Below are 23278 nucleotides of genomic sequence, written 5' to 3'. Positions count from 1 at the left end.
ACATACTGCTTTTAGTGAAAGATGATGCAGAAATAGACAATCCCCAAACAACTTCCTCGCTAAGGTTGAATTGGCTACCACTTTGGAGCGTTATGGCAGAACACTAGAGGGAAGTGAAATTGCCATGGTCTGTTGTAACTCTGACGTACGTGTGAATGTGTGATAACATTGTGCAGAATTTCTATTGGTGGGTGGACGTGTTAGTCCCAAACCCTCATAATTTGTTTTTGAGTTGAAATAATAGTAAGTTGTACATAAGAATATAACTTTTTGGCACTTATGTCACTTCTGAAAATTTTTATGTGTAGATTCCCAAACCACATGATTGCCAGTAATATTTGTATTTCACCTATAGAATTTGAGTATTATGTTTGTGATTCTGACTCTTTTGTCAAAGCCCTGTTAATTAGGTTTAAACATATTATATAGGGTAAGTTCTACTTATATTTTGTATGTCCTTGACCTCGTTCACTACGAGAGTCTTGTGCACGGATGTTGAAATGAAAAATGATAAAAACATCTGAGAACCATGAATGAAATATACCAGAGAAGCCCCCACTGAGGGCCTCTCACCATCTTGTTCTGTTCAAATCCAACCCCTTCCCAGGAAAGCTCGCCTAATATTGGGTTTTTATTTTTTTTAGTTTAATACTTTAATTATGTGATTATGCTGATGTGTCATGACTCCTGATTGCAGTACTTTAAGAGGAAGGAGGTGACCCATATCAATTTCTGTCTTTGTAGCTTTTTCCTCCACTTCTCTTTTTTAGTTCCTATTAATTTAATTTCACTTCATTTTCTTTTCATAATAGGCGTACATGTGGCCGGATGATAGGCGCAACAGGTCATAACTTCAATACCTGAAACATAGAGTTGTTTATTTTTACCATTGCCTCTTCGTAAACCTTTGGCATACCCTCTGAAATCCTCTCTCTCTCTCTCTCTCTCTCTCTCTCATGGCATCAAAACCAGACGAAGAGGTTCCAGGGCAAGGGCAACTGAAATACCAGGTAAATGTCCACATCCTACATAGATACTTATTTTCCTCACATGCTTGTTTGCAAGTAACTAACTTGATCATCTCTACTACTTGGCAGACATGGGTCTTGAAAGTTTCAATACACTGTGAAGGCTGCAAGAAGAAAGTCAAGAAAGTTCTTCAAGGCATAGATGGTAGATACTCTTTAGTTTTCTCTCTCTGTCGTCTACGTTATATTCTTCATTCTCAAATTCTAGTATGATCAGCTCTCTTCATTTTACAGGTGTTTATACAACAATAATAGACTCTCAACGACACAAGGTTACAGTGACTGCCAACGTTGACGCAGATATACTTATCAAGAAGTTGTTGAAGTCAGGCAAGCATGCCGAACTTTGGCCGGAGTCGAAGTCTGGAGAGAAAAAATCTGGAAAATCCAAGAATAACAATGAGAATAAAAAAGACCCAAAAGATGTCCAAGGAGAAGGTGATGTTGATGTGGCAAAGCCAGAAAATGCTGAGAAAAAAGACAGTGATCAAGCACCACTGGAGCCAGACAAAGGACGTGATGATAAGGTGGAAACAGGAGGAATAAGTGCTGGGGGCAGTGGAGGTAAAAAAAAGAAAAAGAAAGGGCAAAAGGGTAATTCAAATAACAGCGGTGGTGGTGTTGGCAACCCTGGTGATGCTCCTCCTCCTCCTCCTTCTCCTACTCCTGCAGGCACTGGAGCTTCTGTGGCGACTCTAGACCCGGCTCCACCAAAGCCTTCTCTGAATCATGGCCCTCCACCTCATCACATATACTCGTATCCACCTGTCTACCATGGACCTGAACCGTATGAAGTACTAAGTTACAGTAATGTATATCCTAGCAGTATTGCATCATACTACGCCCCTCCCATGCATGCTTATCCAAACTCTTACGGTCCGAGCCAGAGGTATCTTCCACCGGCTGATCCTATCCATGATTTCAATGAAGAGGATGCTAGGGGATGCTCCATCATGTGACAATTTTGTGTAAGTATATGCGTGAAAAATGTTGTGTTATCCTAGGGTGAAATGTAATAAAGACAGAATGTAACTATATGCTGCTTGCTTTCGAGGGTGATTTGCTACAAATGTTGGGTGATTCGTAGGTCCTGAAATCTGCCTTTTTCAGGAGCTAATGTGTAAAGAAGATTTTTGTTTTGTCTCTGTCTCCTGCTCAAATTATATGATGTAAAATCAACTCAGTAATGAGCAATTTGAGCTGTACATGAACAAATCTTTCCTAGAGGGTTGTATTTTTCTATGGGAAATTAAAATAGTTCCTGCTTAAAGTTTTATCTTTTAGAGAGCAAGTACTTTATTTGCTTTGAACAGCTAGCTTTTGCTTTGAATGAGAAATCTCCAAGCGCCCACTTTGGATAAAAAAACTGGCTAAAATATTAAATATGTTCTTAGACTATCACATTTTTCTCTATTATGTCCTTAAACTACTTTTTTTCTTCATTCTATCCTTAAACTATTATTTTTCACATGGTTTCTCTCCTCAGTCAACTTTCTGGTGTTGATTCCGACGAAAATGTTGACGTGTCATCTGAAATCCGACGAGATTGACATGTGGATTTATTTTTTAATTGATTTAACTCCACATGTCATCATAAATTTTAAAAAAAATAAAAAAGAAAACGAACCAAAATAAAATCAAAACTGAAATCAAAATAATCTAGGGAAAATTGAAATCAAAACAACCCAATCAATCTTCACTACCAGAAGCCATCAATCTCAATACAGTCACCCTTTCACTCCATTGTCAGGATGATGAATCATCACTACTTTTGTGACTTTGCCACATCTTGTTGGTTATAAGTCTCCGCAATCTCGTCGATTATAGTCTCCAAGTGCAGTCGAAACTGTCGTACAGGTCGCATCAATCACCACCACCAGTGCCCTTCTCTACAGTTCATCCCTTTCTCCATCTTTCTGTGCAACCAGATCTATGTTTACAAGCACTTCTTCCAGATCCATGTTTACATTGGGCATTGAAAGTGGATCTCAGCAATGTCCCTGCTGTTGAGCAAGAAATGGGTTTGTTTCAAGGTTTTGTGTAGGTCATTTTCCACTTTGTTGGCAAACACTGAAGTAGAAAGGTCTTCGTCTTTCCAAGATAAATCTTGTTTTAAACAGATCTTGTTCTAACAGATCTTCATAGATAATTTGTAACATTTTTTTTTTAAACCTTCATGGGTGGAAAGAGAAACGAATTAAAAAAATTACACTGAAGCAGGTTTGAATTTTATTTTTTAATTAATTATACAAGTGTTAAACGAAAATTAGTTTTTTTTTTATTTTATAATCACATGGATGCCACGTCAACATTTTCACCGGAGTCAACACCGGAAAGCTGACTCAGGATAGAAACCATGTGGAAAACAATAGTTTGAGGATAGAATGAAGAAAAAAAATAGTTTAAGGAAATAATCGAGAAAACTGCTATAGTCTAAGGATATATATAATATTTTAGCCTAAAAAAGCTAGGCTTTCTATCTGTGGAGGGGGATGGTTGTAACTTGCTTTTGAATGCTTTGGGACCAATGAGTGGTGCTTTTCCAATGGTACTCGGTAAGATCGTTGCTGGCAGAATCTTATGAAGCAAGATATGATCTTCCCCATGCATGAATCCTCTAGTTCAGAGCCAAGAATATCCATGGTGGATTGGATTGTGCCACTTTTAGGGTCAAGAAGACGAATATGCACACATATATACTCCCATCTCTTTTATATTCTTTATCACCACATTATGTCCAAATATTGTCAACATACACACACACCTCTCCCTGTATGGGTGATCCAAATCAAAATATCCCAATTGTTCTTTTCCCTATTTGTAGCGGCAAAATTTCGTCTAGGCCTTCTTGTTTTCAGTTCAGTGCCTAAAATTTGACACAGATCTTATCACTATATCTCCAATTGAGATTTCCTCTTGAGGGAACACGGCATCCCCTCTGATGGGGGAGAACGACGAAAGGAGGGAAATCATTTTGAATACCGGTTACTGTACTAAAAAATATTTTGAAACCTATCTAACTTGATCGTCGAAGCCCTTTTGATTGACACTCCGCGGCCCTAAGACCCTCTTGCTTTCCTTTCTTAAATTTTTGCAAGACTATTGATGGGCCGATGGCCTCTATGAACAAATTCATGATCGTAGAATTCACCCTTATACTATTCTAGAATGCACTATGAGCCTTGAGTTGGAGGTAGGTGGGTCAAGGAGAAGAGCGTGATTTTATTTTTTGAAATGAGAGAGGGAGATTCCAACCCGATGACAATTAGTCCTTGGTGAAAGAATATGAATTATTATACTAGTTACAACGCAATCATTACTAAATTGCCATCCATTAGCTTTCTGCTTTCATTGATTAATCAACTTTATTTCGATTGACTACTGCCATAAACTTTGTTGAACTTTAACTTCTTCTTTTTTTGTCTTTATTACCTTTAAGAAATAAAGATATGATGATTATCAATTTTGGGACCCTTTAGCTTTTGATAATACATATAGGGTACCCCACCTTTGTCTCTTCTTACAAAAGTCCTCAAAACCTCATGAGTTGAACTTGAATTTTATACAATAATAAATGGCTGTGCCTTCATTAATGTAGGATTACACTGATCTTTATTTTTTTACTTCTTTCTTACATTGATCACGTGCAAAATGGGATCAACTTGTAAACTCCTCGATTCTACATATGTCTCCGTTGATCATATTAGGAATCGAAAGATTATTGTTCTATCTTTGCACAAATAAAAAATATAAGCTTTTAGATTCCCAGGTGTAACTTAGGAGAACTCTCCGATTTCAAGTTAGTTTTGTTGGTAATAAGGTTAATGAGAGAGTTTTGTATTTAAAACTCTCTTTAGGTAGTAGTGAGTAGTGAAAAAGTGAGAGAAGTTTACTTGAGTGAATGTCCATTTTATATAAATTTTGAATCACTAATTACCCTCTAATTATAGCAAGATTTCTAGGGTGGATTCCCTAAAGAGTTATTGTAGATCTTCTTCTTGATTGGTGATGAGTGCTCCTCGGTACTCCAAAGTATTTTGGTCAATTGAAGCTTCCAACGTTATACTTGTTAGGCCATGCCTAGGAGTACAGGTCGATGTGACATTTGAATTGACCGAGATGCTCTTAGTCCGATCTCTTCTCCTTTTAATTTGTATAATAACACGTGTAAATTTCTCATAAGAAGGGTACTTTTAGTATTATCATGTATAATACAATGGACCGAACAAAATCTTTTGTTATAGACTTATAGCTAGGGGAATCTCTGTTAGACATGTTTGTAAGTTGAGCGAGGCTACTAGTGTTTTCCTAGCTTTCCTAGTCACCACTCACCAATGGTGGTTCTTCTCTACATGATTTGATCGAGCCCAGGAGCCCAACTGGGTTGGGTTTCTGGGACCCTCTTTTCTTGGATTGGGTTGTTCTAACCGAATCAGGCTCTATCAATCTCGGACCAGGCCCATCATGAGTGATTTTTGACCATTAGACACTGCAAGGGTCATTTCTACACCACCCACAAAATGGATTTGTAGGAGGTTTTTTTTTTTTTTTTCGTCTTTTCCCCCGGCAAAGTGAACTTGGAATTGTTAGATTTATTTTTAGGGTTTAGTGAGACGATCTATAGAAATAAAATCGTATAGGTTTGATGTATCTACAGTGAACCGTAAACTCAAAACAGATAATATTTATTGATTTATACGTGCTGAGAATTTCTGATAAAAATATATTTTACATAATACAAACATATGAAACAAAAGATGAAGTTCCTATCATCAACTATGAACACAACATGCATATTTTAGTGTTTGGAATCTTACAAAAAAGTGAATTCCAATCTCACTACCAAAAGAATTGTATTCCAAATTCTTAGCATTTGTTATGGAATATTATCTTGGTTTGCTACTTAATTCTTAAAGAAGCATCTTTTTACTCCACTGGAAAATTTTGCTAATTAGCATTTGTTGGACATTTTGGTGCATGGAAATTACCTTGAAATTGTAAGGAAAATGAACACTAAACAAGAAGCCATGCTCCATGCCTAGCATTCTGGTGGTGAGCAGTGAGATTGACTTATAATCAATCATAAGCAGTGCATTGCATTATTTATATACATCAATGTTACGGATCCTAGTGTTTTATGTCTTAGCTATCCTAGATGTTGAGATGGACGCACACGATTTCATATGGATTATGTGGGATCTGTGGAGCCCACAATTTCACATGAATAATATACGTTCATTTGGCATTTGAGATAATTGAGAAAAAAAAAACAATCGATCGATGTTTAGCATTATGCATATATTATAAGTGGAGGGTAATATAATAATAGAGTCTTTATCTTTTATTTTATTAATCAATAATGATAGTTAATTAATTAGAATATAATCCATCAACTTTCACTCTCAGAGAGAGAATATCAAGGAAATCATCAAAGAACCAATCAATTATTCATCTGATCTGTAAGCCACACCCACAAGGAATCCATAGCAATCAGGTGACCCCATACCCCATAAACCTAACAATTCTCTCCATAAATACCCACCCAAATCCCCCTTTGTAGTTCTACTCTGATTTCCAAGTCCTGGGCTTGTAGTCTCTAGTTATTTCTGATCATCAATCATATATAGTGTGTGTGTGTATATATATCGGTCTAACACATATATATAGATATTAAAGAATTGTAGGGAGAATGAAGACTCAGCCCCACTACAAGGATGGCTCACTTGGTCATGAACACTCAAAGAGAACAATCAGAGAGAAGCTCAAGGATGCTTATGAGGCTGCCATGGCCTCCAACACGTCTATTCAATCTGGAGGTAGAAAGAGTCATCGTGAAGAAGATCCAATTAGGATTATGATGTTCTTGGGCTCATGGAGCCACACTTGAATACTAAATTCCTCCTAAAATTACTCTTTCTTTGATGGGAATTTCATAGCCAGACAAACTAGCTAGCTGTAAATTCAATGTTGTTGTGATGAGTATGATGACTGAAAAAATAATGTATTTTTGTCTTTTGTTTTTGCCTTATTGCTGGATCTCATATTCTCTTTATTGTTATTTTAATTCTAGGCAAATTGGAAAAAAAAAATATCTTTTTTGTCAAATGATTCAATCTTGAATTCGAGGAAAACGAATAGCTTAGATAGTATTCATGTGTGATTTCTCATAGAGCTAGAACTCTCGAGTTCGAGTCTCCTTATCCCTTTTTTTTGTAATAAAAAAATAAGATTTAATCTTGAATTCAATTTTCACTAAGAGTAATAACCTTCAGCCCAATTGATCATGTCATGAAACGGGAAACTTTTGTGTATGCGGGTCTAATGGCCCGAGTTTAGGCCTATATGACCACAACTTATCAAAAGAAAATTGCATTAATGTATGTTATTTTGTTTAATCCAACGTGGCAGCATTTCGGAACAACAGATAAAACATGAATTTTACTTATATGGAAAAGATATATAGTGGATTGGGCCACAAGTCCAATATGGGAAAGGTATTTAATGGACTAAAGTAGTACGTGGGCCATGACCCACAGCTCATGTCTTAAATTGAGCAATGGACCAAAAGTTCACTCTGGATAAGTGTTTGGTGGCCCAACTTGTTCTCGGCCCATACTTAACAGCCCAAGTCCAAAACCAGAGTGCCACGTGTGAGATGCCTATCGCTCATGCTGTAGCGTTGGCGTTTCCCCATTGACGAGTCGATTACTCGTGAGCGGTGAGACTGTGAGAGCGTGAGTTACTCGCGGTTCTCTTGATCGAGTGAGATAACACGACATGGAGTCGCCGTCGACAGATGAGCATAGAGCCACGATAATCGACGGCAAGGCCATCGCTCAGGTCATCAGATCTGAAATCGCCGATGAAATACGTCAACTCTCACAGAAATACGGCAAGGTAAATAGCTCCTAGTCCTCTCTGCATCAGTTATTGTCACAGTCGCTGCCATTAGATTGAACAATACTTTTCTAATGATTCTCGAAATTGAAAGACACCATAGCAGCGCCATTTGCGTTGAATTGTTAGCAATACCGATACAATTCGACTGGCAGAGAATGCCGAATTTTAATTCTGATGTTACTGTGTTTCATTAGTTACCTAGCTCTGCAGCAAGTAAAGCCTAGAAATCGACTGTTAATGGTGTCTCTTATCACTGAATGTATATTTTGCTTGTAGTCATGAAATGGAGTTAAAGAAAGTTTTCAAGTCTCCTATTTCGCTAATACCATAGAATTTTGAATTCTAGAAAGATGAATTTTAGATTTGCAGGAGCCCGGAATAATTGAATATCGTCTAATGGTGGTCCTACACAATCACTTTGTTGTGTAATTGTGTTTGTTTTTGGTTTTATTTTACTTTTCATAATTTCCTCATTTGATCTGTTCAGGTCCCAGGACTTGCCGTAGTTATTGTAGGCAATAGGAAGGATTCTCAAAGCTATGTTCGTATGAAAAGAAATGCATGTGCTGAGGTTGGGATCAAGTCCTTTGATGAAGACCTCCCTGAACAAGTATCTGAAGCGGAACTGCTCAACAAGATTCATGAGCTTAATGCAAATCCTGATGTTCATGGTTGGTGGGTTGGTGTGAGTGCATTTTTTATTTCTAGTTATTGTGTTGTGAAGCAACACAATAACTATTGTGTCCATCATGTCTACCCGAAATGTACATATTATATGGACCCAACCCTGCCCACTGCGAAAGCCTTGTGCATGGGTGTTGTTCACCTATTATGTTGTGAAGCAATAACTTCAACACAGGATGCACAAATGAGCTTGTTCATTGATTCATTGATGAAAGTATCAAATTCAAATTCTGAAAAAAATTTGTCCTTGAATTTTGAAAGATTTAAGTATTGTACAATGCTGAGTAATGGAAAGACCTTATATAAACGCGGACATGCAGTTTTATTTTTTAATACCCAAATCCATTGGATGTCTAAGCTGACTTCAGTTTTTTATTTGCAAGCACCATATCCCTGTTGTGTTGATTTCAGTTGTATGTAATCTTTTGTTTGTTACATTGATAGGTATACTGGTCCAGCTCCCCTTACCAGCTCACATAAATGAAGAGAAAATTTTGAGTGAAATCAGTCTTGAGAAAGATGTAGATGGATTTCATCCTCTCAACATCGGCAAGCTTTCTATGAAAGGCAGAGAACCCCTCTTTGTTCCTTGCACCCCCAAGGCAAAATACTCTGTCCTATGATTTAGTATATTTCTGTTAGAAATATAACCTCTTCTTATTATTATATTTGCAAATCATGTTGTTCACGTGACTTAAAATCTCGATAATGCAAGAAAATTGCATTCACACACAAACCCATGAAAATTTACTTCCCTCCTCATTTTTGTTGTTTCTTTATAGTAGTCATTTTGTAAGATGTATGTTTTGATCTGCAGGGATGTCTTGAACTTCTATCACGAAGTGGTATAAGTATAAAGGGAAAAAAGGCAGTTGTGGTTGGTAGGAGTAACATAGTTGGATTGCCAGTTGCAATGCTTCTTCTGCATGCAAATGCCACTGTCACTATAGTCCATTCATGTTCTCAGGATCCAGAACAAACCATTCGTGAAGCTGACATTGTTATTGCAGCTGCTGGACAAGCAATGATGGTACCTACTAACTAAAATTGACTCCTATATATTTTTGCTTTTTAACTATAGTAATTGGCAACTTGTATTTACTGAAATTATAATCTCTTCTGCCTTGATGCAACGAAAAATGGATTCTTTACAAGTTGCTTTTTTGGCCTTGCTGGAAGTATAAAATATTTTTGTGATCTTGTTTCCATCATTTTAAGATCAAGGGCAGTTGGATCAAGCCTGGTGCGGCAGTTATTGATGTTGGTACAAATGCTGTTGATGACAAAAGTAAGAAGTCCGGGTATAGGCTTGTGGGAGATGTTGATTTTGACGAAGTGTGCAAGGTAGCTGGTTGGATTACTCCTGTTCCTGGTGGAGTGGGCCCTATGACTGTTGCAATGCTTCTTAGGAATACCTTGGATGGTGCAAAGGGAGCGATTGAGCAGTAAATCAGCTTCACTTATCACTATCTTCATTCCTGTCGTACTAGAGTATTACTAGCTTGGTAGGTGTTCCCGTTTTTGTAAGAACCATTCTCATATGTTTTTGTAGGAAACATGTTACATTGTCTGTTGAACAGACGTTCTTGACATATAGTGTTTCCTTTTCTTGAGCAAATAAATTTGCAAATTGTCTGAAGTTTATGAAGTTATTGTGATGGCAAGGTTCTGCGAGCGTACTTGAATTGCCTTTCACATGTAAGTTGATATAATGGCTTCATTTTTATAGGTTGCCTTGATGGATTACATTGTAAGCTTATCGTAACTTCATAGGTTTGAATGAAACTGTTGAAAGAAAACTTCGAAAACATCTAGAAGAGTAATTCATGCGGAGCGTAAAATGTCTACCTCAACTCTAGAGCCTTAGAGGCAGGCAGCATAGTCAAATTCCCGGTCAAATGGGATGATTATCCAGTTTGAATTGTTAATAGTATCAGTTTGAAGGAGAATCTATCTAGAAAATGGAGTTTGTTAAAGTCATTAGAAGTAATCTGTGCCTGCAGTTTTCGTGTTGCCCCTTGAATTTTTGTTTCATTTGGTTGTCTTGCAAAACTAAATTCGTGTTCAAAGAGGATTTGCTGCCCAGGTTATGGAGTGAAAGGTCAGTTCAGACTTCTGGTAAATCTTTTGTTTTGGATTGTCTGGTTGCGTGAAGCTTCTGGCAAGTCTTCCATACTATCTTTCACAAGTTTTTTTTTTTTCCCAATGAATCATGTACGTCCATTTCAGCATTTGGGATAATCAGGATAAAAAAAACACTGAGATTCTTAGCATTTTCGTTATTTATCAGGTTGTTGTACTTGGCTTGTATGCTGTTGTTTCATTTGGTTGACTTATAACATGATTTGAATCTGCATTGTTGGCTGATTATTGTGTGGTTGCTTCTAATCCCAAACATCTCTGTCTCTCTCTGGAAGAAAATGGTTAAGAATTGCCAACGTAGCGATCATGCTCATAATTATTTGTTGACTACATGGACACATACCCAGATGGATGTATACATTCACACACAATTTGGATGTGGTGTCTATATCAAGTGCCTAAGAAAAGTATTATCCTTGGTTACATACATAAAATGAAGAACAGTTTTCATCAAATGCCCAAAAATTCCAAATCCAAACGTATAAGCAATTCTGGGAATATGAGGGAAGTATGCTGTCTATGTTGAAGTTATGTCTGATAAATAGGAAGTTAATATGAGAATTAAGTATTGAGAGGGAAGAAAGAAGACGGCAGTTTCATTTAAAGGATAAACACACACTAGTGGTCAAGGGTACTTCTTATAGAGGGCATACCCTATACTCCTATAGCCAAAGAAGATTTTGCCCTTCATGCACCATTTAGATGTAATTTTTTTATAGGGGTAAAAAAGTAAAACTTGAAGGTGTTTATTACTCTTAATGTTTGTTTGGTTTGGGAGTATCCCCACTCTGGCCCAGGTTGTCCCCCAATACTTTTTGGTAACGTGGAATCGATCTAATTATCTATCGGACAACTGACTAATAAATCTCAGGTCACATGGAAGACTCCGTAATTCTCATGAAGAGACTTGAACCAAGGCTCAGTGCGAAAAGATAGCACAGAGTGACATTCGCACACGTTTGTAAATCACGATAATGGAAATGCCCATTGGTCCTCAATTCCCAGTCTTCCTATTGCACTAGTGACCCGGTCAAGTTCACACCCCAAAAAACCTTATACCTATATGGCTAGCTGAAAATCAAACGAGTTGTTGCGACTTGTGAATTGTGACTGGTAAGTAACCAGGCTTGTCACAAGAAAACTGAAAACCAATTAATTAATTAGGACAATTATAATCGTTCAATTAGTCTAACAATTTGCTTTGTCTTCCTCACTTTGATGTTGACGAGTTTTAGCAGAAGAAGTAATGCCATAATTTGTAGTTAGATGGTTCATAATTACCACCACAAAAATGAGGAAATATTGTTGATTAACAACATTGCAAGCAAGAATATGGATTCAAGGGATTGATAAAAATATAATACACCTGGTTGTGATGAACAACATTGCAAGCAAGAATATTCCCGTTGAATTTCTCACAAAATCATGTAACTGATCTCCAATTTTTGGGATAAAGATTCGAATGATGATGATGATGATTGTGATGAACAACGTCTACGTGGGGGGAAAAAGAATTCGAGAAAATAGCAACGACACCCTTATATTATTTAGCGGAAGCATTTATCCTCTCAACTTTTAAAATTACAAATATACCCTCAACTTCAAGGTTCAAATGTAATGTAAATACCCCAAGACTATAAAGATTTAGGGGCTCTGTAATTTCCTATAATCTACAATTCATATCTAATGATAGATAAAAAATCAGACAAATTTTAAAATGGAAAAACAAAAATATGGTGTGATGTACCAGACCTCCCAAACCATTAAATTTAAATTATAGACTATACAATTTAAAGCGAATTGCGAAGCCCCAAATCCAAATGCCGTAACAAGCATATGCCTATAAATACGAAGACTATCTAACATTGGATGCAAGCAGAACCTGCAGAAGAAAGATATTCCAAATAGAAGAACAAAATGACCATTTCAGTACTTAATTCCATAATCTTCTTTACTTCTATTTTTCATCTTCTGTTGCCTCCGATCAGTGTTGTGATGGGTAGTTCTTCTCCTGGCAACTGTGGACCCATCGAAGCTGATGATAGAGATCGGATTCAATTTGCACTCAATTTGGAATTCCTGGAAGCTGAGTTTTTCCTTTATGGTGCACTTGGTAAGGGACTTGATGATATTGCTCCATACTTGACCCAGGGCGGCCCTCCTCCGATCGGTGCTCGGAGGGCCAATCTCGACATCCTTACTCGCCGGATTATCGAGGAATTTGGGTATCAGGAAGTTGGTCATCTAAGGTAATTCTACGTTTAATCAATCAGTCATATCTTTTTCGTGCATTAGTAATTAAGCTTAATTACGTACACAGGCGAACATGTGGTCCACTAATAGAGTTGCAGGGGTGTAACCTAGATGCCACATGTTCAAGTCCTAGAAACATTATGCATGTCCCCTCTTCTTCCCGTCGCATCCGTCTTCACGATTGCCCTACAATACCCTTTTGGTCACGTTTTGGGCTTTGACCCAACTCACCCTATTATCAGATGGGAAATTTTTGTGCTCACAAGTCTGATTGTCCTAGTTTAGACTCATATCAAAAGTTCAAAAGAAGAGCTTTTTAGTGTCGTTTTCGGTTACAAGAAATGAAATAAAATTACTTGTATTGTCAATTAACCATGTGCCATGTACTATGATTTTCTCAGGGCTATTATCAACACAGTAGGTGGATTTCCAAGGCCTTCATTGGATTTGAGAGCAGAAAACTTTGCAGAGACTTTTAATCGAGCAGTTGGTTACAAGTTGTCCCCTCCATTTGATCCATATTTGAACGCAGTGAACTATCTCTTAGCATCCTATGTAATCCCTTACGTGGGATTAGTTGGCTATGTAGGCACCATTCCAAATTTGTACAATTACACCAATAAAAGGGTAAGACAATCCTATCTCTATATCATATGTAAACACACACACACACGATGTTTTACATCCAAAGGTATTATCCGCTCTGAAGTATTTTTACGAGCATTTTTGCCCTTTCTTCAAGGTTTTTTATTTCAGTAAATTATCCCGCCATGATCTCGTAAAGATGGGAAAGTGAATATCCAAGTGATCATTATGAATTCGCGTGGAAGAGGCGGGACAATTTACTGAATAAAGATTATAAATCGAGGATAAAAATGTTAGTAGATGTACCTCGGGGCGGACAATACATGTAGATGCAAAAACACATCCACAATTCGTGCCCTTAGTCTAACAGTAGGAATTTTAAACATTTTTGTCTCAATTGTAGTTGGTGGCGGGGCTTTTGGGCGTGGAGTCAGGACAGGACGCAGTAATACGGGCATTACTATACGAGAGAGGTGCTGAGAAGGTGGTGCCATACAACATTACAGTTGCCGACATGACGGACCGTATCTCGAAACTTAGGAACCAGCTTGCGATGTGTGGAATCAAAGACGAAGGTCTCATAGTACCATTGGAGCTTGGTGCGGAGAATCGTACTACAAGTAACATCTTATCAGCAGATTCCTATTCACTCTCCTATTCACGGACACCGCCGGAGATTTTACGGATAGTGTATGGTAGTGGCGACGAGCGCAAGCCCGGTGGGTTTTATCCTAAAGGAGGGAATGGCAGAATCGCAAGGGAATTTCTTCACAAACCATAAGAATGTCATCTAATTACTACTCACTATATCACTATATCGATTACATACAAATACAATTACAATAAATCGTACTTATTAATTATTCCAAGAGTGCTTTGTCTTTCAGCCCAAATACATCGCGACAAATGAGGAATCAGATTCAATCCGTTTTTGGGACCACTGTGGTTCAGAAACATGACTTTTATCTCGGCCTACCCACGGTTGTTTTGAGGAATAAGAGAGTGCAATTTGGGTACATTCGAGATCGTGTTTTGAAGAAATTGAATGGGTGGAAGGAAAGTAGATTTTCAATGGGAGGAAGGGAGGTGCTTATTAAATCAGTAATTCAGGCTATTCCGACTTATGTCCTCTCTTGTTTTAGACTTCCAAGTAGTATTTGTAATGACATACAAGGGGCTTGTGCGAGATATTGGTGGGGTAGTTCGGAGGAAAATAAAAAAATTCATTGGAAGAGATGGAAAAAGTTATGTGAGCCAAAGACGAGAGGAGGGATGGGCTTTAGAGATATTTTCAGATTTAATCAAGCTTTATTAGCAAAACAGGTGTGGCGCCTTATTCAACGGCCAAATTCTTTGGTAGCAAAAGTTTTGCGAGGAAGATATTACACAGGTGGTGATATTTGGCGTACTACTGCAGGTGGTAATTCGTCTTTTATTTGGCGCAGCTTATTGTGGGGAAGGGATCTTTTACGGCAGGGCACCAGATGGGTAGTGGGGTCTGGGGAGCACATAAGTATTTATGGGGACAGATGGCTCGCTACCCCAGGCTCTTTTCAAGTTGTTTCCCCCATATCTCTTCATCCGGATAGCAGAGTTTCTTGTTTGCTTCGCAATGATGGGCTATGGAATGAGGAGGTGATCCGGGAAAATTTTCTTCAATTCGAGGCAGAAGGGATTCTTCGGTTACCTCGAACAAGTAGAGGATATGAAGATAGGCAGTGCTGGCACTATGATAGTAAAGGAAAGTTTACTGTTAAAAGTGCATATCATTTGGCAATGGATATAAATTCTTCTCGGCCAACAACTTCTGCTGATAGTATGAAGAAGTGGTGGCAATGGATGTGGTCACAAATACTACCACCGAAAGTTAAAATTTTTTTGTGGCGTGCTTGTCATGATATAATTCCAACGAGAAGTAATCTAGTGTACCAACATGTCCCTTGTGCTCAACTCTGTCCACTGTGTGGTTTTGGTTGGGATGATACCATTCACGCTCTTTTCCGTTGCCCATTGGTTAAATCGGCTTGGAAGGAATGTAGCTTTTGGAAAGAGATTCAGCCGGCTCTGCAGGGTAGTTTCATGGACTGTCTTGGGTGTTTGAAGGATGTATTGTCTCCATTAAACATGCAGTTTTTCCTGATGGCCGTGTGGGAGATTTGGAATTATCGGAATAGATTGATTCACAAGGTAAAAGGGAGACAGTTGGGTGATTTGTTTGAGTGGATTCCTGGTTTTCTAGAGGATTTTATGAAGTACAAAATGCTCTCGCATGATAAACACCAAGTGGTGAGGCAGAATACTCAGTGGGTTCCCCCTTCTTTTGGCATGCTGATCATCAATGTGGATGCTGCATATGATAGGAGCACGGGTCAGTTTGCTATAGGTTGTGTTGCTAGGGATCATACTGGGTATTTGGTTGCCGCTTTAGCTGCTAAGGTGGGTTTTTTAAACTCGGTGGAATGTGCTGAATTATTTGCTATTCGTGAAGGGTTACGATTGGCTTCTGAGTGTTCTATGATTAATTTGAAAATCCAGAGTGATTCCAAAAGTGCAGTTGATAAGATATATGCAAAGGAGACAATGTTGAATGAAGTGGGCAATGTTATACACGATATTCGGGTGACAGGTGAAGTTTTTCAGTGTATCAAATTCGAGTACTGTCCTAGGTCTGCTAACAAAGTAGCACACACTATTGCAAAGTTTGCATTATCAGGTCCCACATCTCTTTTGTGGAGATCTCCATATGAGCCACTTTGGCTTAAAGAAGCTGTAATGGCAGATATTCTGTCTATTGATTTTTAATAAATTGCAGATTTCTTTTCAAAAAAAAAAAAAATAAATCGTATGTATGTGAGCATATATATGTATGTGTGTTGCCATAAATAAATGAGAACTGCCTTGCAGTTTAATAATATATACAAGTTTTTTGCAATGTAAATGTAGTACGTTGATCTACTTTGGGAGAGGAATGGTTTCCTAACACGAACCCATCTCTAACGAGGTGTGGATCCCATATTAATTTGTGCCCAAAGTATAGAGGTGTAATACGGGCTAAGGGCCTTTTGGCCCGGCCCAATAGTTTGTAACGAGCTGAGCTAACCCATTACAAATGATCCACCCCGATATTTTTAAAAAATCAAATTTAACTATTACATAGGGAAATACATATCACAAAAGATGTGGTGTAAATGACAAAATGTGTAATCATTAGTGCGCTAGGCCCGACACGCCAGGCCCTTGGGCCCTCCAGCCTTCCCTTGGGCCCTAAGCATGCTAGACCATGGTATTTGAGATTTGTGGGCCGGCCCGTGAATCTAAATGGGTGGGCCAGCCCATGAAATCTCGGGGCCTGAATTTGGGCTAGTCCGGCCCAGTACTTTACGCCTGTACAAAAAGTAGGCTCATTGCACTCACGATATCCAACATGGACGAGGGTAAAGACAAACACTTCAACGACTACACTAGTCCATCGCCAACAAGCCCTGCGTCTTGGGCCTTGAAAACTTGGCCCGTAAAATTCCTTGGGGTCTAGGCCCACTCAAAACAAAACCCCGCCGTCTAGATTAGTCAAGCTTGTCAACCCATAAACAAACACAATAAGAGGCCCATGACAAGGCCCCGTTATGGAGTGCAACTAAGAAATAAAGTTAGAAGTCCAGCTGAGGCCCGGTCCGTCTCTAACTCATTAAACAAGCCCGCGTCCAAATGCGTGCTCTGCTATCATGACCCGTAAAGAATGTGATTGCATTTATGAAATACTGTTGGTTTTTGGGTCACGGCTTCTCATGGAATTCCTTGATTAGTGCGTGGGACTCTTGAATCACCAAATTTTGCTCTTCCTTCTATAATTCTCATAATGTAATTTCCCTACTCAATTACATCTTTAAATCCACATGATATAAGCACCACTACCGCTTAATCTGTATTTTTTCCACACAAATTTGTTTGGTTTGTTTTCTGTTTTCTATTAATTCATAACACTTTTTCTTTTAATAATTTCATATTTCCCGTATTTTTTTTAAAAATTGACAATCAAACATATTTTTCCTATTAATTACAAAAAATATATGAAAAAACAGGTATATCAAACAAATACTGCTATTGTTAATATCTTATACCAGTGACATAGAATTAAAAATTAAAAATGGTGATATTGAAGCAACTAGGGATGTTCACAGTCATTTTGTTGGACATAAATTTAACCGATCAAGTGATCGGTTTTGTCGATTTTTTTCCATTTTTGATCGTTTTTTCATATTTGTTTGGTTTTTAGTGGAATTTTTTTTAAAAAAAACAACCAATCAATTTGGTTAGGATGGATTTTGATTTTAGCGGTTTTTTTAAACCGCCGCAGAAGCAGCACTTGCTAGGTTGGGGGGAAAAAAGTACAGAAAAATTGCATTGAATTCAAGGGTCGCGTTGAAGATATAAAATCATGACAGCATATATACATCATTATTTATATCGTTGTCTTGGTGGTAGGTTTTGAGGGTTTCTTTACTGCAATCTTGAGGCTTTTGAAGTTGCACAATAGTCATTAACCTAATTATAACAGTCATTAATGAACACAAAGGATGCTTATCACTAATATAATTCAACTCTATCCTCTAATTGGGGTTAGGTTTTGCTTTCTTTTTTATTTATTTTTTTTAAAATTTTATTTTGGTCAGTGTTTAGGACATCAAAACTGTTGAAGGTTGTTGAACAAACTCCATAGCAACATTAGCCTAAACAAGGGTAACAGAAGATGAATTATTGAACTCGCCTTGAGCAATTGGATAATTATTTCAAACCGTATACATTTGGGAGTTCCTGAATTCGATTTATTATCGGAGTAATACCTTTGTGGTCACGCACTAAACATAAGCATGATGACCTGATTTACACCCATTTCGGATGTTCAAGTTTGTATGATTCGTTTTCGGTGACCATATTGTAAATACTCACAAAACTGATGTCATTAGTTTTAAACTGTATGTGCTCTGTAGTAGTATCATACAAGCTTTCATATAAAATGCGACTTCCGCACACATAATAACCAGCCACAGCCAAAGCAACCATAGCAACAACAACAATGGCCAACTCTCTTAGCTTTCTGGTTCTGACATTTTGCTTCTGCATCATCGCTCAAATTATATCATCACCGACCGTCGATGCAGGCGGGCACAACAGACTGAGCTGGGGCCCGTTGAGATCCGGCTGCCAAGGATCAGTGGCTGATTGCATAGGAGAGAATGAATTTGACATGGACTCTGTGATCAACAGGCGCAGATTGGCCACGAATAATTACATAAGCTACGGATCGCTGCAGAGGAACACTGTGCCATGCTCTCACAGAGGAGCATCGTATTACAACTGCAAGGCTGGTGCAGAAGCTAACCCTTATAACCGTGGATGCAGTGCCATTACAAGGTGTCGTACTAGTTAAGGTTATTATGTTCCATCTCCCCTGTTTTTATTCTGCAACTTTCGCTTGTAACATAAAAAAGTGCTGTAAAATACCATGTCTCAAAGCTTGTGTTTGATTTGTGATTTTTTCTGCTATGGTGATTGGAATACGAGTTTATGTTCTTCAAATACAATTTCATCTACCCTCGCCAACACTTTTGTGGTCACATCCCCTGGTAAATTGTCAACGACTTACCCTGATTCTGTGTAGAGAACTTCTGAAGGTGCGGTGCACACAAGGCCGGCCCTGCAGTAAAGCAGTCGAAGCTGTTACTTGGCCAAAGCCATAAGAGCACCTGATTATTTTTTTAAAAAAAGAAACATTTTTTACACTCAACATTAGTCGAGCAGCCCAAAATCAGCTCAACTCGAAAATTAGTCTATACTTTGCGAATTTTTTTAAACACTCAACATTAATCCATGCGTTGCGATTTTTATTTTTTATTTTTTGTCATAGGACACCACTATACCGTGTCGGTGTCGTTTTGGGTAACAAAATGGCTAGGGCCTACTTTGGGCGCACAAGTCCGGACATTTACAACATCAGAATGGGTCCAAAGAGCCCTACCTTGGAGAGTGCCGACAATATGCGAAAAAAAGAGAGTACAATTTCATCTCACAAAACATATAGAGGTGTTTTTACCAAGTCAAATAATAATCTTTAAACAACAAAACTAGACACAGAAAAAATACAGAATTATTTATCTACCATCCCAAATGGCTGTCGATCATCTTCCAGACCGGCCCTTGCCTGCAGCATAATATACGTTTTCATATAATATATAAGTCCAAGCGTACCTTCAACCACAACTGCAGTAACAATGGCCAATTCTCCTAGCTTTCTGCTTTTGACCATCAACCTATTCTTCATGGCTCTGAACGTTCCATCTTTGGCAGCCGGTGCCAGTGAAGATCGCCGACTGTTCTGGGAACCCACTACCACTAGAGGTGGTTGCCGAGGATCAGTGGCTGAGTGCATTGCCGGAAATGAATTCGACATGGATTCTGAGATCAACCGACGTATCTTGGATGTCACAAAGTACATAAGCTATGATTCATTGTTGAGAAACAACGTACCCTGCTCTAAAAGGGGTATGTCTTACTACAGCAACTGTGAAGAAGGTGCAGAAGCTAACCCCTACGACCGTGGATGCAGTGCCATTGCAAGGTGCAGAAGCTAACACCATTATTTATTTTTATTTTCAAGGATGGCATTCTTCTCTGCTGTTCAATGTTGTATCTCGCCATTAGATGTCTCATGAATTATTTGCATTGATGATTTTCCTATATAATTTTTATTTGTTTTGTGCATCATACCTTTGATTGATTCACTCATTCAAGGCAGAAATATTGTTGAAATTCCCAGCCCAAACAAAATAACGACGTCATTTTTGGGTTTACCAGAACACTGTGATTCCATGGCAGTATGGCACTCAAAGCCACTCGACTGGTTTATGACAAGCTCGTGGGATCATCTCCTAAATGCAATATCAAAAACAATACAGAAGTGATTGATTCCATAAAAAAAAATTACAGTCAAATCAGGTGAAAACAGAAACAGAGCTTGGCCTTCTAAGAATATCCATGGTAAATCCGCATCTTATCACAAACACTAAGATGTAGCATCTATGCTAAACGCATAGGTGGTGAACCTTCAATGACTCTCTCGTGTGTGTATACTGTTTAGTATAAATGTGACAATCAGAAGACACTGAAAATATATCAAACAGGAATCAACGACGCAAATATTTTCAGATTCATGAATATACCTCTGATATAAGCAATCACCACACACCACTTCAAGACTTCAAGTACTGTCTTTAAAAGAGATGAAAATATGACGTACAGCAGACGGAAAACCGAAAAGACCACAGAAAGTGCAATTGTGATATCATAGTATTCATCAATTTTTCCCTCCCATACTACTACACAAAGGAAATGCACATTCACTAAGTCTAAGCTGAAGGTTCGTCTGGCTTATCTTCACTTGACTTCGGATTGGGCGTCGCAATGGGCGATGGAGAACCTTCAACTCCCATCTCAGTTCTTAGATCATTTATGCTCTGCTCCAACTCATTTATGCGACTTCCCATATCATCGAGTGCACTGAAGTTAAGGAAACATATGCTTTCAAACATCAAAATGTTCAGCAACTCAAAAAAGGCAAATACATATCAAATGGATGATTAGGTTCCAAGCATACCAAATCTAATAACATGAGATCCGACACCCACAAATAGAAACATTTAAGAAGCTTGAGGTTGCTTTGTAAGCAGATAATAAAGATATACGCCCCCACATACTATCAAACTACTATTCTCACAAGTCTCAACCATCTGCATTTAAACAAATTTTCAAAACAATATATGCCAGACAGTGAAAAACCTCATTCATGAAGTCTGAAGTTCTATATACAAAAGATCATATGAGATAAACTGGTCAGTTGAATCACACAGCAAAGGAACCTACATCCTCAAAGTTACGTTCTGCACCCATGTTACAATTTGAAAGATATCATTTCTATATCAAACTCAAGTACACGGGAAAAGGATATTCTTCGTAACAATGGAATCCGACATCGTCTGGAACCTGGATTGCTGCAAACAATGTTTTTGTCAGATACAGTACTGTATTCACAGAAGATAGACCACAAAATTACAACTCACCATCTGCTGAAGAAGATTTTGCACCTGCAAACACAAATCAAGGACATCATCACAGAAGTTTTCACATGAAAAGCAACTAGAAGATCACGACATTCAGCATGTAAAATTCCAAACCCTGGCATGAATAGAACCAACATATACAAAAATATATTGGAGCACAGTTGAAATCTAAATGATAAAAGTACAACAAATTCAGCCACAACTCATAGGTCAAGCCTAACAGATCATGTTTGAATTTCAAACAAACTGTTAACCCTAGCCATCCTGTCATGATAATATCCTAAGGCCACAGAGGATCTCGAATCTCAGCAAGACAGGTAATTAAAAGAAATTATAACAGAGTCCTGGGACTCACATAAGCTGTCATATCAGCAGTGCTTTGCTTCGGACCTTCTGAATCATGTCCATCCTGCCAGACAAAAAAAATCAATCAGAACAAATTACTGACACAATTGATAGCGTCAACAAATAGGAGCAGTGGATGCTAACAAATTTTCGAATCAAAGCTAAAATGCAATAAATCCTCACCCCCCCTGCTCCGAAAAGGGTTTCTACGAAACAACACTCAACAATAACTTCTACAACACCACATCAAGTAAATCTGGTAACAAAACTAGAAGCACAACAGCCTATACACAACAGATTCAGAAGCAAAATATTTGGATCAAAATTGTTATTACAGTTATTGAAACCCTAGAGTGATTCAAAAAACGAATCGGAAAGAGCACATATGACGAAGATCATACAAGCACCACAATTAGGGTTTCGAAGTTGGAAATGTCAAGGAAGAGGAAGGCATACCATTCTTCGCAACAGATCTTCGCTGTCCTAACCAATGCAGTGCAAAACAATGCTGAGCTCTCAAAATTGCAAATCTGTAAGCACGATGATGAATGCTAATAATAATGAAGGGATGTGTCTTCTCCCTTTTCATCCCCACTGATTCAGAAAATTTACCATATTGCCATCTAACGGAAAGTGTTTTTTTTTTTTAAAACAACTATTATGCCATTAAGCTGTAAGTTTTTACTAACGGGTTTAGTGCATTTAGGTCACTGAAAGATATTCTCGTTTGTAATTAGGTCACTCAAAAAAAAATATTTTAAATTGGGTCACTCAATATTTCAATTGTAAACAATTAGGTCATGTGGGTCAATTTCCGATCAATTGGTCGTCGAAATTTGCTGAGGTGTCAGTTTATTGCTTATGTGGACCAAAATGACATGGAATTAAAAAAATATTAACTTTAAAAATAAAAAAGAAAAAAAATCTTCTTTCTTTGTCCCTCTCGTCTTTCCCCAGCCCCGCCGCCACCACCCACTCCTTAGTCACCATATCCCTTTACTTTCTCCCGAGGTCCACCATAGCCATGCCTTTCAGAGTACCACAATCTCTCCAGATGCAGACCCGCCTGGCCATAGCCAGCTTCCCCATCGCCATATTTCAGATCTGGATCAAGTAGATTCAACAAAACCCATTATTCATTCCAATAATGTTGAGTTCAAGATTGCTTTGGACTCAACCCAATGGTAAGGCATTTTGGACTTTGTTTCTGGTGGTCTTGAATTTCTA

At 38.1% G+C, this 23278-nt stretch overlaps 6 protein-coding genes across 7 annotated transcripts; 5 read left to right on the top strand and 1 right to left on the bottom strand.

Moving 5' to 3' along the window:
• The first annotated feature begins 851 nt into the window (after window positions 1-851).
• On the top strand, window positions 852-2311 carry LOC119984172 (heavy metal-associated isoprenylated plant protein 36-like). The gene is made up of 3 exons (XM_038827999.1): window positions 852-1010; window positions 1098-1173; window positions 1263-2311. The coding sequence occupies exons 1-3, from the start codon at window positions 957-959 to the stop codon at window positions 1985-1987; spliced, it is 855 nt and encodes a 284-aa protein (XP_038683927.1). The 5' UTR covers window positions 852-956; the 3' UTR covers window positions 1988-2311.
• Window positions 2312-7735: 5424 nt separating this feature from the next.
• On the top strand, window positions 7736-10289 carry LOC119984246 (bifunctional protein FolD 2). The gene is made up of 5 exons (XM_038828108.1): window positions 7736-7925; window positions 8416-8599; window positions 9057-9214; window positions 9430-9642; window positions 9831-10289. The coding sequence occupies exons 1-5, from the start codon at window positions 7806-7808 to the stop codon at window positions 10059-10061; spliced, it is 906 nt and encodes a 301-aa protein (XP_038684036.1). The 5' UTR covers window positions 7736-7805; the 3' UTR covers window positions 10062-10289.
• A 2336-nt stretch (window positions 10290-12625) lies between these two features.
• On the top strand, window positions 12626-16572 carry LOC119984245 (desiccation-related protein PCC13-62). Of its 2 annotated transcripts, none has more exons than XM_038828106.1 (4): window positions 12626-13003; window positions 13409-13634; window positions 13996-14444; window positions 16438-16572. In XM_038828106.1, the coding sequence occupies exons 1-3, from the start codon at window positions 12672-12674 to the stop codon at window positions 14371-14373; spliced, it is 936 nt and encodes a 311-aa protein (XP_038684034.1). In that variant the 5' UTR covers window positions 12626-12671; the 3' UTR covers window positions 14374-14444; window positions 16438-16572. The 2 variants fall into 2 exon arrangements, with proteins under 2 accessions (XP_038684034.1, XP_038684035.1); XM_038828107.1 differs by having other exon boundaries at window positions 13996-14434; window positions 16428-16524.
• Window positions 16573-18620: 2048 nt separating this feature from the next.
• LOC119984756 (protein RALF-like 1) lies at window positions 18621-19174 on the top strand. Its single transcript, XM_038828858.1, has one exon. The coding sequence runs from the start codon at window positions 18667-18669 to the stop codon at window positions 19018-19020; it is 354 nt and encodes a 117-aa protein (XP_038684786.1). The 5' UTR covers window positions 18621-18666; the 3' UTR covers window positions 19021-19174.
• A 455-nt stretch (window positions 19175-19629) lies between these two features.
• LOC119983732 (protein RALF-like 1) lies at window positions 19630-20871 on the top strand. Its single transcript, XM_038827451.1, has one exon. It carries the CDS (start codon window positions 19862-19864, stop codon window positions 20219-20221), a length of 360 nt encoding a protein of 119 aa, XP_038683379.1. The 5' UTR covers window positions 19630-19861; the 3' UTR covers window positions 20222-20871.
• Window positions 20776-22639, bottom strand: LOC119983734 (heat shock factor-binding protein-like). The gene is made up of 5 exons (XM_038827452.1): window positions 22508-22639; window positions 22062-22115; window positions 21707-21730; window positions 21595-21637; window positions 20776-21141 (listed from the first exon to the last, which is right to left on the bottom strand). The coding sequence occupies exons 1-5, from the start codon at window positions 22508-22510 to the stop codon at window positions 20996-20998; spliced, it is 270 nt and encodes an 89-aa protein (XP_038683380.1). The 5' UTR covers window positions 22511-22639; the 3' UTR covers window positions 20776-20995.
• Between the last annotated feature and the right edge of the window lie 639 nt (window positions 22640-23278).

This window comes from Tripterygium wilfordii, chromosome 18, assembly GCF_013401445.1.
Source record: "Tripterygium wilfordii isolate XIE 37 chromosome 18, ASM1340144v1, whole genome shotgun sequence".
Lineage (NCBI taxonomy): Eukaryota > Viridiplantae > Streptophyta > Magnoliopsida > Celastrales > Celastraceae > Tripterygium > Tripterygium wilfordii.
Note: the sequence above shows the minus strand (reverse complement) of the source record. Positions and strands in the feature narration are given on the sequence as shown.